The 13,387-nt window shown below is 44.9% G+C and overlaps 1 protein-coding gene across 9 annotated transcripts in view; it reads right to left on the reverse strand.

Annotated features, from left to right (window-relative positions):
* Positions 1–4,334: 4,334 nt before the first annotated feature.
* Positions 4,335–13,387, reverse strand: part of LOC135919787 (zinc finger protein 567-like) — a 136,653-nt gene continuing 127,600 nt past the window's right edge. For 8 of the 9 annotated variants that reach the window (XM_070526055.1, XM_070526054.1, XM_070526056.1 and 5 more), the window contains 3 exons: positions 10,741–10,815; positions 8,030–8,150; positions 4,335–6,090 (listed from right to left, as the gene is read on the reverse strand). In XM_070526055.1, coding sequence (XP_070382156.1) covers positions 5,457–6,090; positions 8,030–8,150; positions 10,741–10,815 — 830 coding nt within the window. In that variant the 3' untranslated portion in view covers positions 4,335–5,456. Of the gene's footprint in view, positions 6,091–8,029; positions 8,151–10,740; positions 10,816–13,387 lie in introns of those variants that run through there. The other variant, XM_070526058.1, reaches the window with a different exon arrangement.

Raw genomic sequence — 13,387 nt, forward strand, 5'->3', positions numbered from 1 at the left:
CCCGAAATACGGCTCACCATCCTAGAAATCACGAAGAAAGCTAACATGCCGTCGTTTGCCCTGAAGCAGGCCACATTAGGACTTTTACATGAAGTGCACAGTGGCCGATTACACGTTTACATTGATGGCTCAGTCACACCTGCAAGTTTAGCTGCCGCCGTGGTGATACCAACAAGATCCGTCAAAATACAACTACATACGTCACGTGTATCATCAATGAAAGCTGCTGAACCAGTGGCCGTGCGTGTGGCTCTTCATTTTATTCAGGAGGAACCACCCCATGCATGGTCAACCTTCTGCAATTCCAAGGCAGCCCTGCACACTGTACTCTCAGCACTGCGCCATGGATCACATAAGCAGCTCGTCGCAGAGATCAGAGAACTGCACTACCGCGTGGTTGACGACGGACAGGACATAATATATGAGTGGTTGCCTAGTCACTGTGGCATACATGGGAATGATCGAGCTGACGATGCTGCCCGATTTACCCATGACAGCGGCAACTGCATTGCCATTACTCTTTCGGGAGCCGACGCTGCCAAAGAAAAGCTTGCGCGTGACCTAACATTACCTTAGTAGAATTCATCAGAGTTTAGAAGTACACGCCTTCATACCCTGCACCCTAATTTACAGCTCCCTATTCCGCCCAACCTTCCACGACCTAACTGCACCCTTCTAGTCCATCTGTGGCTTCGAGTCGCATCTTCAAATGCGCACTCATTCTTATCGGAATGGCCAACTGCCCCATTTGTGAATTCTACGGGCGCAATGAAACAATCGCGCACCTTCTTTGTGAGTGCCCTCGTTTCAACCCGCAAATAGCAGTCCTCTGAGCCACCCTTTCGCATTTCGATGGGGGCGAAATGCGAAAACACCCGTGTACTTAGATTTAGGTGCACGTTGAAGAACCCCAGGTGGTCAAAATCTCCGGAGTCCTCCACTACGGCGTTCCTCGTAATCGGAAAGTGGTTTTGGCACGTAAAACCCCATAATTTAATAGCAACCTGTCTTCAGTAACCACGGCTTGGCACGTGTTCTTCATTCGTAGCGCAGGACAGGGATAAACACAGAAACCGGACAAACGCATCTCATGTCCGGGAGCGGTACTATAACTCGAAGCACAGCCCTAGTAAGCATTCACGCACATCGAAAGACAGTTAAGGGTGAAGCCCTGCAATTGTGGTATTCTTGTTTCCAAACTGAAGCTTTTGAAGCGAACCATCCCGGACTTCGTTGCTGATTGTGGCTGCTGCTGTGTTACCGAAAAGGTGCGTGCTTCACGTCGCTTCGCACGCATGCGTGGTGCGGTTTCCATTACGCCGCGAGTACGCGGATGAACCGAGAAAAAAACAGTAGCCTTTCACCTGCAATTGGAGTCTTATACTACTCCATGTACACACATGTCCTTACACAATGCCCACTTGTGTACTGGATGGGCATAATTTTGTGTTACTTTACAAATTTTTAACCGCTTTTAAATGCTTCCGATAAAGATTCGCTGCCGCAGAAAAACGAAATCGTCAGCGAAGATAACCTCTATGGCCCTCGAAAAATACGCGCGTGGTGCCAAATACATCTTAGCAGTTACAGCTAAGATGTATTTAAAGCTAAGATGTAGGGACATACACTGCAACTAGAAAACAGATGTGAGAACAGTTGAAAATTTTTTCATCACAGTACTGTCATACGAGTAAATATTCCGTTTCAAATATTTTTGCTGTACTGTACTGTGTGCTGGCCATAATACTTTTCACTAATTGAAGTATATTTTGACTGGTCAATTATAATGGTTGCATTATTCTACAGGAATGAAAGTGAAGTTGCTTTTGAAACCTCTGTGACGTTGGAATTTGTTTCCTATTTGCTCACATTCCTAAGGAACCGACTGGAGCAATCGCCGCCAATAAAAGCCTAATTATGTTCACATTAAGACATACGCAACTCCCATAGTTAAATGGTATGCTGGCGCTTCAGCTGAGGCGAATTCGAAGCTCGCCTCAGCCTCACAAGGAAAATAACGGCTGGCGTAGCGGTCGAAATACCAGACACTAAAGGAATTCAAACATTCGCTCCAAGGAGCATCACATATTGACGTCACTGCCATTTTCGGTTGTGACGTCACGTTTTACTTTTCGTGTTTTGCTTGTGGTTAGATGCCCCCCCCTCCCCTCCTCCCGATACGTAGATGGCGACGGTTGCAACGAGCCGCCATTTTCTTGACATCTGGGCTTCTATAGAATCTTCGCCAACGCACTTGCACAAAACTTGGTGCTCTCACCGTATGCGCATTCAAGGCCACTTTTCTCGCCGTCGTTTGAATCAAAAGCTGGAGAGGCGTGATTTGCTCGCGGATTCATTGCAGAGTAAAAATAATGGTGGTATAAAAGCATTGCCACCACATATAACAATAAATATTTCTGAGAACAAATCGAGCGAAGATGAGACGTTGGTCGTTTGAAGCTATTCGTTGAAATCGTGCTGGCTGTGGCGCGCCGTTTCTCTTGGCAGCCGCTTTCCGATGCTGCATTAGGAATACAGCATAGGGAGCATCAACACGCGATTTGAACACGCTTATGGCTCAGACATTCCTTAGTTACTCCCACCGGGCGCATGCGCTGAAAAAGCTAACTAAATAAAGCTTTTCATTTATTCATTATTTCATGGCGGCAATCATGTCTGTTTTTGTTGCGTCAGGAACCACACTGCAGGCACGATCTGTCACGATATCGCTGCAGTGCGGTGGGCAGTTTTGAAAGTGTTAAGATGGCGACACAGATTCTGGCGGCAACGGACCCGGCATTTGCAAGGCTTACCGGCTTGGTTATTCATAGGATTAGCTTCACTACTTCGGTTTAGGCGTTGTCACGGCGCTATACATAAATGGTATGACCCTGTGTGGTCGACGTGTCAAAAAAGGTATTCTGGTGTCTGGAACATTGGAATGTGTCGGCGAGTCAACAAAAAATTATAAAGGAAAGAAAAGAAAGCGAAACTGAAAAAAAAGAAAAAAAAACGGAGGAACAAATTGAAGAGTCACCGCAGAAAAATCGGGAGTGGGCAGGTGCACATGGGAAAAAAGATCGAATGGTTGATATCTGCGAATTGAGGCTGAATATAATATGAAATTGATTGTAATGGGAGAAGCAAGGAAGAAATGGAAGTGGACAATTAGTTGACATTAATAATGGAGCTTATATGGTGACATGACGAGTTTTATCGATTTGAATTTCTGGGTAATTTGAATTTCTGGGTAAGAATTTCTGGGGTAAGTTACAGCTTTTGGCGATTCTAAGCTGCGACGTGCCGAATTTATTCCTGTCCAGGGTAGGCAATAAAACTTGTGAGGGATGATTCGGCATATTTACTATAGGAAGTTGAATGGAAATTAGTTTTTAATATATAGATTCTGGATTCATCGAATGTATGGCCATGTTCATTCAAGTGGTTGGCTACTGCTTCAAATAAATTTTGTTTTGTATCTGCGCTATGGCCGTGGAGTCTTGTATCAATTGTTTGCTCAGTCTCATATTCCAGTCTAATGTATTGTACGTCACAATTGGCACATTCTAGACAAACTACGCTGCTTGAGGCGCAGGGGAAACTCGAAGCTACATTGTGTAATTAGATGCAGTAGTATTAGAGTGGATATGTTTCCATGTAGAGCACCTAGGGCCGCCACCGGGACCCGATGTAGGCTTCGTCTTTGTTCTTAACTGGGCATGTTCAGGAATGTCCTTGAAATTAGTGTTGCGTCTATAGGGTACCCTTGAGGGATGGGGGCGGGGGTAAATTCCTGGTTACTGGTGTGAATTGCACTTGCAGGGTGTATAATGTCACAACAAAGCACCTCTACGAGATGTCACGTTGTCCTAACGGCAATCAACACAGCAGCAAGAACTGAGTCGAGATATATTTTTTATTTGCCGTAACAGAACTAACACAACAGATTATTCTCGTGCAGAAAGATAGTGCCGGGCACATGGCCTGACCATCCAAAACGTGGTTTGTGCCTAATAAGCGTCGGCAATTCCCACGTGATTTGTCGAAGATTGCAGCGTCATCGCTGGCGCTCGCACGCCTTTAGGAATAAACATCTCTATTCTCGTCGTGCTTACAATTTCTTTACAAAAGAACATCAAAAATATTCGACGAGAAAGTTCGAAAATGTTCTGATACATGAAGGCCCGTCATTCACTGAGCACTAACTTAAGATTTGTTAGCTGTTCAAACGGGTCGAAAGTGAAGAGATATACATGTACGCTTGTCAATATGCATACCTGTCTTACTTGACATGTCATTGCTCGCACGGAGGCGTTTGTCAAATAAGACTAAGATTTTACAGCTTTAAATGAAGAGCAGGCCGAGTCAAAACATGCAACTTCCGAGTGAATAAAAACTGCAGCTTAAGACTGACAAAGGTTCTACCAAAATAAAACAATATATAAAAGTTTTGTACATCGAGAGCATGTCATATAGGGAAGCTCCAAACCATCTGAGTTTAAAAGTCTTGCTACTGTCAACAGCATAATTTATGCTAGTGAACAAATATTTCAGTAAGCATACAAGAGTCAAAGAGAACGAAAGTACTCAATGCATTGAAAAAAATTACAGGAAATAAATGTTCCTATAATTTATATTTATTCCTATAAGATTATTTCCTAAGGAAATAAATGTTCCGTAAAACCCACTATAAGTATTTTCTGCTGAAGACAACATGGCTGAAGAACCTGAAATAATGGCAGAGATTGCTTTTGAGTTAACAAAAAAAACAGCCCTACTTTTTAAATGGTTCCTAATGATAGATGTTTTCTTCTATTCAAACAACAGAAACACCAATAGGATTGTAAATGAAAATAGTTTTCTAGCACACTGTAAATAACGGTTCCACAAAGCACATCTCTATCTAAACGAGGTGTCAAGAATCATGCGCGGACACTTCAAGCTTCTAATTACACAAAAATACGCACTCGTAGCCCATCAAGCTTTGCCTTAAAATGAGCTTCCTTAAGCTACGCTAGCGAACAACACATTTTTTCAAACAGTGAGCGCTGACCAGGACCTGCTGTGTACTTCGACGTTGGAGAACGATAAAATTGCGGCGACGACGTCTTGTCTCGTAATTTCTAAAAAGCAGTGTTTTGCTGAGCCGTTTCAAATGTCAAAAGAAGCCGGTCTCTGCACATGGTTTAGTTAGTTGCTCACGCCTGTGAAGGAACGTCAGCGTGGTTTCTCTGTACGGTGTCCCTCCTCGCGTTATTATGCGAAAACCGCGGGCGATTGACCTAACTTGCGTACCACTCGGAATATTACGGATGCTCAGCCCTATGCGTAGCGAGGTGTGTGATCAGTTGAGCTTAGTCTTCAAATGAATTTCCACATAGGTACCAGCTATTACTGTGACACAGATATTCATCGACGGTGGCTTTCTCTGCAAAACTGAATCCACAATGCGTACACTAATGCGGTGTTTTATCCCCGTGCATGGCTTGGCGGTGATGACTTAGTTGTGAGTTGTCCGGAAAGGATAGATTACACATATCGCAAACCAAAGCTCCGTATCTACAATTCAAGTTGAGATGACGCTTGAGACTGTCTTTTGCTTTGAATGCTCTAGTACATATAAGGCAGACATGGGGTTTCTCGTCCGAGTGAGTGAGCTGGTGTTTACGAAGAGTCGATCGGTGCGAGAATGATTTATCACATATTTCGCATTTGTAGGGTCTCTCGCCTGCATGGATGCGCTTATGGACATCTAGATCATAAGGACGCCGAAACATTTTATCACATATTTTGCATTTGTATGGTCTCTCGTCCGTGTGTGTGCGGTAATGTCGAACAAGATGATCAGACCGGTAGAACTGTTTACCACAGCTTTCGCATTTGTGGTTTTCGCGAGAACGTTTGCGGCAATGTTCTGCAAGCTTCGACTGCTTCAGAGATGATTCACCAGATGCTTTGTAGATATTGGCTGTGTGACCCGTGGGTTCCATGGGATACCCGTGTAATGCACTCCTTCCGCTGGGAACATTGCCAGAGACACCGCCCAACTCTTGCAGTTCTCTTCCTCCGGTTCCAGTAGCATTCCTGCAACTAGACGTACAAAGGAGCTCAAAATGGCCGATTCTACTTACGGGAGGAAAAAAAAAGTTAGCCAACACACAGGTTGAAAAAAATATCGCGCCTTAGTGGTTAAGCTACTTGCTGAACCTAATTGCTAACTTGTGGCATTTAATCTGTTATCTGCATTCTGGTCTATAGACTGGCAGAAATTGAACACTGGTGCATTTGATTGTTGGTGTTGCTAAACTTCAAGATGAGAACATTCTTCGTTCGAGTTGCATGCAATACAAATCCATGCTTTAATATTGCATCATGCATAGCCTACATAAAGCAAGTGCAGGTGAGCGGAAATACCTGGCATGAAACTAAGCTGGTCTAGACATTCAAAATGCACGTGCGTCTTCAACACGCTCGAAAGGAGCATTCAGGGATAACTCCTGAAGTGTGCCCCTGCAAGTGAGGCATTCGGCACCGGAAATTACTCTTTTGCAACAGCTAAAATGCGTCCGTGTTTTCGGGACGCCTTTATTTGGGGAAGAGTAAAAAAAGTAGTGCAGAATAATACACTTCTCTAACATGTGAAGGCGAAAGCTTGCTACACCCGTGGTAGTGCATTAAGGTATGGGATCGGAGGGATCAGCCTTCTTGCAAGACATAACGATCCACTGTGAGAATAAACGTATGGCACAGTAGGCGAGCATGGGCGTGGTACCGCCATGGAGTCGACAAAGGTGATTTGCTGCTGGACAGCCTTCAGATTCCCTAGTCGACTAGCCTAGGGAAGGCGATGGTATTAAACGTAGACTGTTTTCGAGAGTGAGGACAGAGGGTTCTGATTTGAACTGACACGTCTAACTTGCTCCTGCACTGGCGAAATCGAGCCAAGCACATTGACGTCACTTTTACCGTTTGTTTCTTGCTCTCTCACCGGACAGAAAGAAAGAAAGTACTAATTGGGATGAAAGCGGGGCCATCTGGGCTGGGCAAGATGCGGCGACTTGGTTACACAAGCACTTCAACTTGCCCTCTTATTGGCATAAGACGCACATGTGCACTCCGCCTAACGTTTCTCATGTCAAAATTACCTATCGTGCAAAATGGGAACTCCATCTCATCGACAAGTACGGCAGGCTTAATACCTGCGGCTCGGCAATAGCTTAACAAACTGCTACCTAATACTTTTCTTTTTGCGGCCTTTGGAACGTTTCCGTAGAGGTAAAAATATTTCAAATGTCACTTGCAATAGTGTGGACAGCGCAAAAAAGAGACGAGAAGGAAAAGAAGTAAGAAGTGCGTGTGCTAACCGCGCCCGCTCGCTAGGTTGATCCCAACGCCGCTGTTTTTCAAGCGTCAGCGCTCGTCAAACGTCACCAGTCCTCTGTGAAAACACGCGACGATATAAAACCTAAAATCTGGGTTTTTACGTACTGAAACAGTGATCTGATTATAAGGCATGCTATAGTGGTCGGCGTCAGAATAACTTCGAAGACTCTGCTTACTGCTGGCGTACCTTTGCTGTATTGCCTCGGTAAACTTGGACATAACCTTGTTTCATTTTACGAGCCTTAAATGAGTATCTGCCCCTCAATATCTTCACATATTCCATTATTGGGATTGAGCAAGCAGGTTACAAACTTGCAAGTGTACCGCACATTGCAGCCTGTTAGCAGGATGGGAAATCTGGTGAGCTTGTGTAGTTTCGGGGTTGCGGCATGGGGTGCGCACAGTGCCCTGTGGTGTTCCCTCTTTGTAACTCTGTGTGGGTGCGGTGGCGCTATTACAACCATGAAGTATGTCAAGGCAGGCTGTGTCGGCCGAACGCTCAAAACTGCCTATGCAGTACCTATTTCAGCCATCAGAGCTAGCCCTCCCATGGAGAACACACCGAATAGAGGCATATTGTTACATCGGTAGCAATTCTTGTCGTCTGAGTTGCTCTGCAATGGAACTTTTCTAAATGTGAACTTACGTGGCGTAGTCTTCAAAACTGGCTGATGCTTCCACCATGCCAGCGAGGCTTGTGCTGGGCCTTGCATTATCGATGCTGCTGGTGGACCCCAGGTGCTGGTAACTCCCGTTGTCAGTAACACCTGTATGACAAGTATAGTAGAAGTGTTGATTCGCAGTAGAGATGGGCCAATTTATGGGGAATGGATATTTCATGCTCATTGTGCAAGACAAGAGGCTTTTAGTGGTTTGGAAACTTTACTGTTGTGCGTCCGTCAGCGGTGCCTTTTGTTTCTGCAACATTCGTGAAATCTTGCTACAAATTCGTGGTGATGAGGAAGCCGAGCAAAATCAAGATTGTGCACTATTGGATTCTTCCGAAGATTATCACGTTTTCTCAAACCACGAGCATTGCCACGACAATGCTCAAAGTGAAAAACATGTCGGTTTCCGTGCATGGAACCGCTGGCGCAATATACTTCCTATAATATCCAGTAACAAGCACATTAGATGCCTCACGAAGTTCTGGCTTATTGTTCATCTATTACGAGCAGCAGACATAGCCAGACGCAGACAACGACAACGTGAGAGTAGGCATTTCTACCGAGAGATTTTAAATTTTTGTTTGAAGTTTGCCCTTAATTTATTAAACTTCTTGACAGATAGGTGCGTCATCTAAAGATGTACTCACCTCTAAGAAAGTGATTATCCCAAACCTATTTGGTGACTCCGGTAGCTCAAGTTCCTAAGCATCGGCTGAAAGCACTGCATGTTTAACAGCAGATAAGGAATGCCAAAACGGGTGTCCTCGCCAATGTTCCTCTGTAGGCAATTAGCTGACTATAGGACAACTATCAAAAAGATTGCTCAATGCCCATATATGAGAATCATATTGCAGGCACCAGATCAGCTTGGAAAGAAATGCGGAAGTGTTAATTCATGGGGCAATGCCACTGAACTAGGCAACGGAAAGCGTCAAAGCGCATTAAAGTGGGGGCTGCAGGGATAGCTCTGCAAGGATTATAGCTAGGCGCATATGTTCCCTACAACTGCGGAGAAATCTCGTGAAATTGAAAGGAAAATGCGACAGTAGGAAAAAGACATTAAAGGAGAGACTTCCCCAGAATGATCATCGACGCTACTGCAATCAGCATTAAAACTGCAGGAACACGCCGCATTGCAGAATAGACCTTTATTTAGAACATGAAGGGGGTGGAAGGAAGTTAGCTAAGAATGTTTATGGCATTGTTACACCCACATGCCTGAGTCTATGCGCCTTCGTACGTCACAGAGAAGTTAAAAAGCGGATTTCCAACGACCGGAACTAAAGATTTCAGTTTCATCATCATTGACTTCGGAGGAACTAGTGTGATGGCATAAGCGTATAAGAAACTAATCTTCATTGTCTAGCATCGTCAATTTTGACAGTCGCTCCGTTAAAGCCGCAACGTTCGTCAGGCCTGAGATAGTGGTTCCGTAGATACTGGCAGAACGAATGATGCTTCATGTATGCAAGGAATGCTAATCGCCTTACAAAAAAGAACATTCAGTTTGAAAGGCCGGTGTTTGAGCATGGCGCAGATTTTCTTGTTCACAAAGCGTTACACTTTTGAAGTAGTGGCATACCCATTGGACATCATTGGGTGCTAAGATTGTTACTCTGTAAACATGAATAATGTTTCAGAAGCGTATAGTTGGGTTATTTGGTGAAGGCTTAAGGCAACAGAGCGCAAACAACTAGTGCACAATTCTGTGGATCCCTGCCTAACATTTTCATTTATTTTTAATGTTCTTAATGTCGTGGCTGTGACTTGGCTAGCTTTTTATCAAATGACCAAGGGCTTCATTGCAAAATATTTCGGGCTACCCGAGATTGTATGCTGTGACTCCTGCAGTCGGCCGCAGCGGGATACGTTGGCTGATCCTAACCTGCTACACGTGAGCAATTATCGCAGTGGGCAAAAAACGTGGCAGTACCATTACGACCCTCCCGTAAAGACATCTGAAACGCCGCCCTAATTGCACGTCTTAATCTGCACTCGGCACAGTGCGTTGGCGGGCTAGTTGCGAATCGATGAATACTTTATTTAGCGCAAAACAACTGACACAACAAAGACGACAGGACAAGGCGCTACTCTCAACGCTACTCTCTACTCTCAAGGCGCTACTCTCAAGTTGAGAGTAGCGCCTTGTCCTCGTCGTCTTTCTTGTGTCTAGTGTTATGCGCTAAACAAACCATCCATGTAATCTGCATTCGCATGAAAGCACTTGCTTGGTCAACCAGCTTGATCGGTTTGAGGGAAACGTTATCACGATGTTACGAGGACGAACCGACTGCGATTCTGCTTGGCGAACAAAATTGTAGACAAATGGTCAAGCGATGATTCCATTTGAGAGTGTATTCGCTGCATGGAATGCACAGTCTCGGCTTCTGCGCTTACCTAGGAGCGTCCTTTACCTGACAACCGATATAAGAATCAATTGATTCAAAAGCTTCTACTGCGTAAGGTATGTATCAATTTCTATATATTCAGATAAACGCAAATTTCTCAATAAGGACCATTATAAACTGGCTCATGCGGAAGCCATCTTCACGGTGCTGATAAAGTGCATCCTTATACCCAATAAATGCACTGTTGCCGTTGCCCCGGTAACCCTAGGGGCTATCTCCTGTGTTTGTTGTGAACTGCCTTCGCAAGTTCCACCGGTGGCAAATGACCATCGCCTACGTACCGCCGACGTTGCAAGTCCCGCCAGTTATCGGCGTGGGCTGTGTTCCACTGGTACTTCCAGGCGTCGTCAGAAATGCTGCAATTATTAAAGTATTAGTCGGACAATTACTAGCTGCCACAAAAATAGTTCACTTATGTTTTATTAAAACAATGTTCACAAGAAGTAAAGTCGTGTTTTGTATTCGCGCTACTTGCTATAGTTAGTTCTCATCAATGACTGACTATGCTGTCTGGCATAGGGCGAACTGCACAGTCGGGGCACTATAATGTGCAGAGCACTCATCCACCATAGTCGAAACGGCACCTTCGCTTGCACGAACACTGTCAGTTTATCTGTTGGAGCACTTACAAAGGGTCCTATGTAGTTTGCTCCCCTGCGAAATTGGCAGAATCCTAACCTGAATTTCGGAATGTTGATGCATTGAACACATTGTTTGCATCAATAAATCTGGTTGAAATATAACATCGACACTGCGCAAATGGTTTCTGTAACTATGACGCAAACCTGCGCTAATATTTGAAAAATTCCAATTTGTACCTCCCTGATGTCACTCGCCATCGCCGTGATGGGAGGTGACGTAGCCCGACGGTCCCGGAGTCCCCCAGCTCTTTTATAGAATGGGCGAAGATGATTTAACCAGTGCCACAGATGGCACTGCTATGCAGAGGCCGGGCAAGTGACGTTGGCCTTTCGGACCCTCCCCCCCCCCTCCCTTACGCATCCCATCAGCAAAGGCTGCGAGTGAAAAACTGAGCACCTTTAATGGGCTTACTCACGCGAGGCATTCTCTTTGACATTGAGGGTGACGACTTTTTTTCCCTCTTTTTCATTTTGCACGCGATCCTGGTTATGCTGCGTGGTTGCCATCACAGATGACTTCTTGCGATGGGATGTGTCAGCACACTGGTCCGAGGGGTGGCTTTGGACAACACGCTTTGCTCGGGTGAGCTGGCCACTGCAGCAATATTTATCCGCGCGCGCTTTTGATGCATCAGTGTGCCATGCTGGCGATCGGAGTACCTCCAACTTTCACAAGACTGCTTAGCATCTCGTTCTCTTGATTGCCACGTAAGAAGAGAAGGAGGTCTCCACTGGCCATTTTTCACACATTCCAGCCCGCGCCTAGGGTGTAAGTCACAGAATTGCCCGTAACAAAAGGAGAAAGTATCCTAGCTTGCTTTTCAGTTTTTTCATAGTTTGCTACGTAGAGACGGCGTAAAGTCTTTCTACCGAGTGAAAGAGTTGGCAAGCCTCCATCGGTGCGTGAAGGTATTTGGAGTGTTAGGGTAGTGAAAGAGAAGATGGGGGTCTCATAGCCTTGTATCTCGTTTACATTGCAATGACTATGAGACTTTGCAGGTCTTAACATGTAAGAATGCATACGTGAGCCCTAGAAACAAATAGGAAGGTAGGAGTTGTTGCGAGTAAAAGAAAGTGCGTCAGAAAAAAAAACGCAATCAAAAATGAGAGAGGAAAACACGAATGTCGAATTTCCTCGGATGGGTCACTCGGGGTGTACGCAAAATTCGAGCCAATAACGTGGAACGCGTCCTCCGAAGAACCTTAAAAGACCTTGGCACTGTCCTAAACGTCCTAACTGTCCTAATCATCTTTCCTTCGGACATAGCTAAGGCGCACACGGTGAGATAACGAAGGATCCGACCTGCATCTGCGACCCGCAAACGGTATGGGAACTGCAGCTTCGCGTAAACAGAGCGGAATGGAGATTGAAATGTAATGTAATAATGTACTTTTTCTAGTTCTTGAATACTGTCGAGATGCGACGACCGGCTGGCTTTCGACTATTCATAATTCCAGCTTTCCAAGATGTCAGGTAATTCTCCATCTCACGGTTGCCTTACGTGATTCGGCGATGAGCGAATATGCATATTTTCTGGCGCTTTTTTTTACGCTTAAAGCTATTTCGTAACATGCGCACTTGCCATAGTTTTAGTTTTTGTGAACTGATCGTCTGCTACTCGCCCCTTCATCTTATACCGCTCAACTGGAAAGCACATGTCTGGGAACGCCACCAACCGTCTTTCTAGCTGTTCTATGCGTTTGCGATATGCTTCGTTTTCCTTTCTAAGATTTTTAAGTTCCTCTCCTATATTATTATCTTTCCCCGAGTGGCCCTGCAGGATCAAAGGACAGGTAGTTCCCCTAGACTGCAGACTCCACCACAACAACAACCACAGCAACCAGAATCTTTCGAAGAACAAATGAGAAAATTTATGAGGTTTATACAAGAGAAAACAAATGCAATAGAACAGAAAATGGCAATAATGGATCAGGAGATCCGAAACCAACGCAAACAACAAATCTCACAACAAGCTAAAGACAAATTCAACCTAAGAAGACAGGGCCTCGAAAACTACAACGCGTCTAACACCGAGGACTAATCATGGCCAGAGGCGAAACAATAGAAATTTGGCAATGGAATTGCAGGGGCTATCGCAAAAAACAAGGGCAACTCCTACAAGTACATAAACACGCAACTCACACCACCAGATATCATAGCACTACAGGAGAAAGGGAAAACCCCACCAACGCTAAAATGCTATGATGATATGTGGTGTTTAATGGCGCAAGGGCCAGGTTTGGCCAAAGAGCGTCATGACAAGTGGTGATGTTGACGATGTATTAT

Source organism: Dermacentor albipictus, chromosome 9, assembly GCF_038994185.2.
Source record: "Dermacentor albipictus isolate Rhodes 1998 colony chromosome 9, USDA_Dalb.pri_finalv2, whole genome shotgun sequence".
NCBI lineage: Eukaryota > Metazoa > Arthropoda > Arachnida > Ixodida > Ixodidae > Dermacentor > Dermacentor albipictus.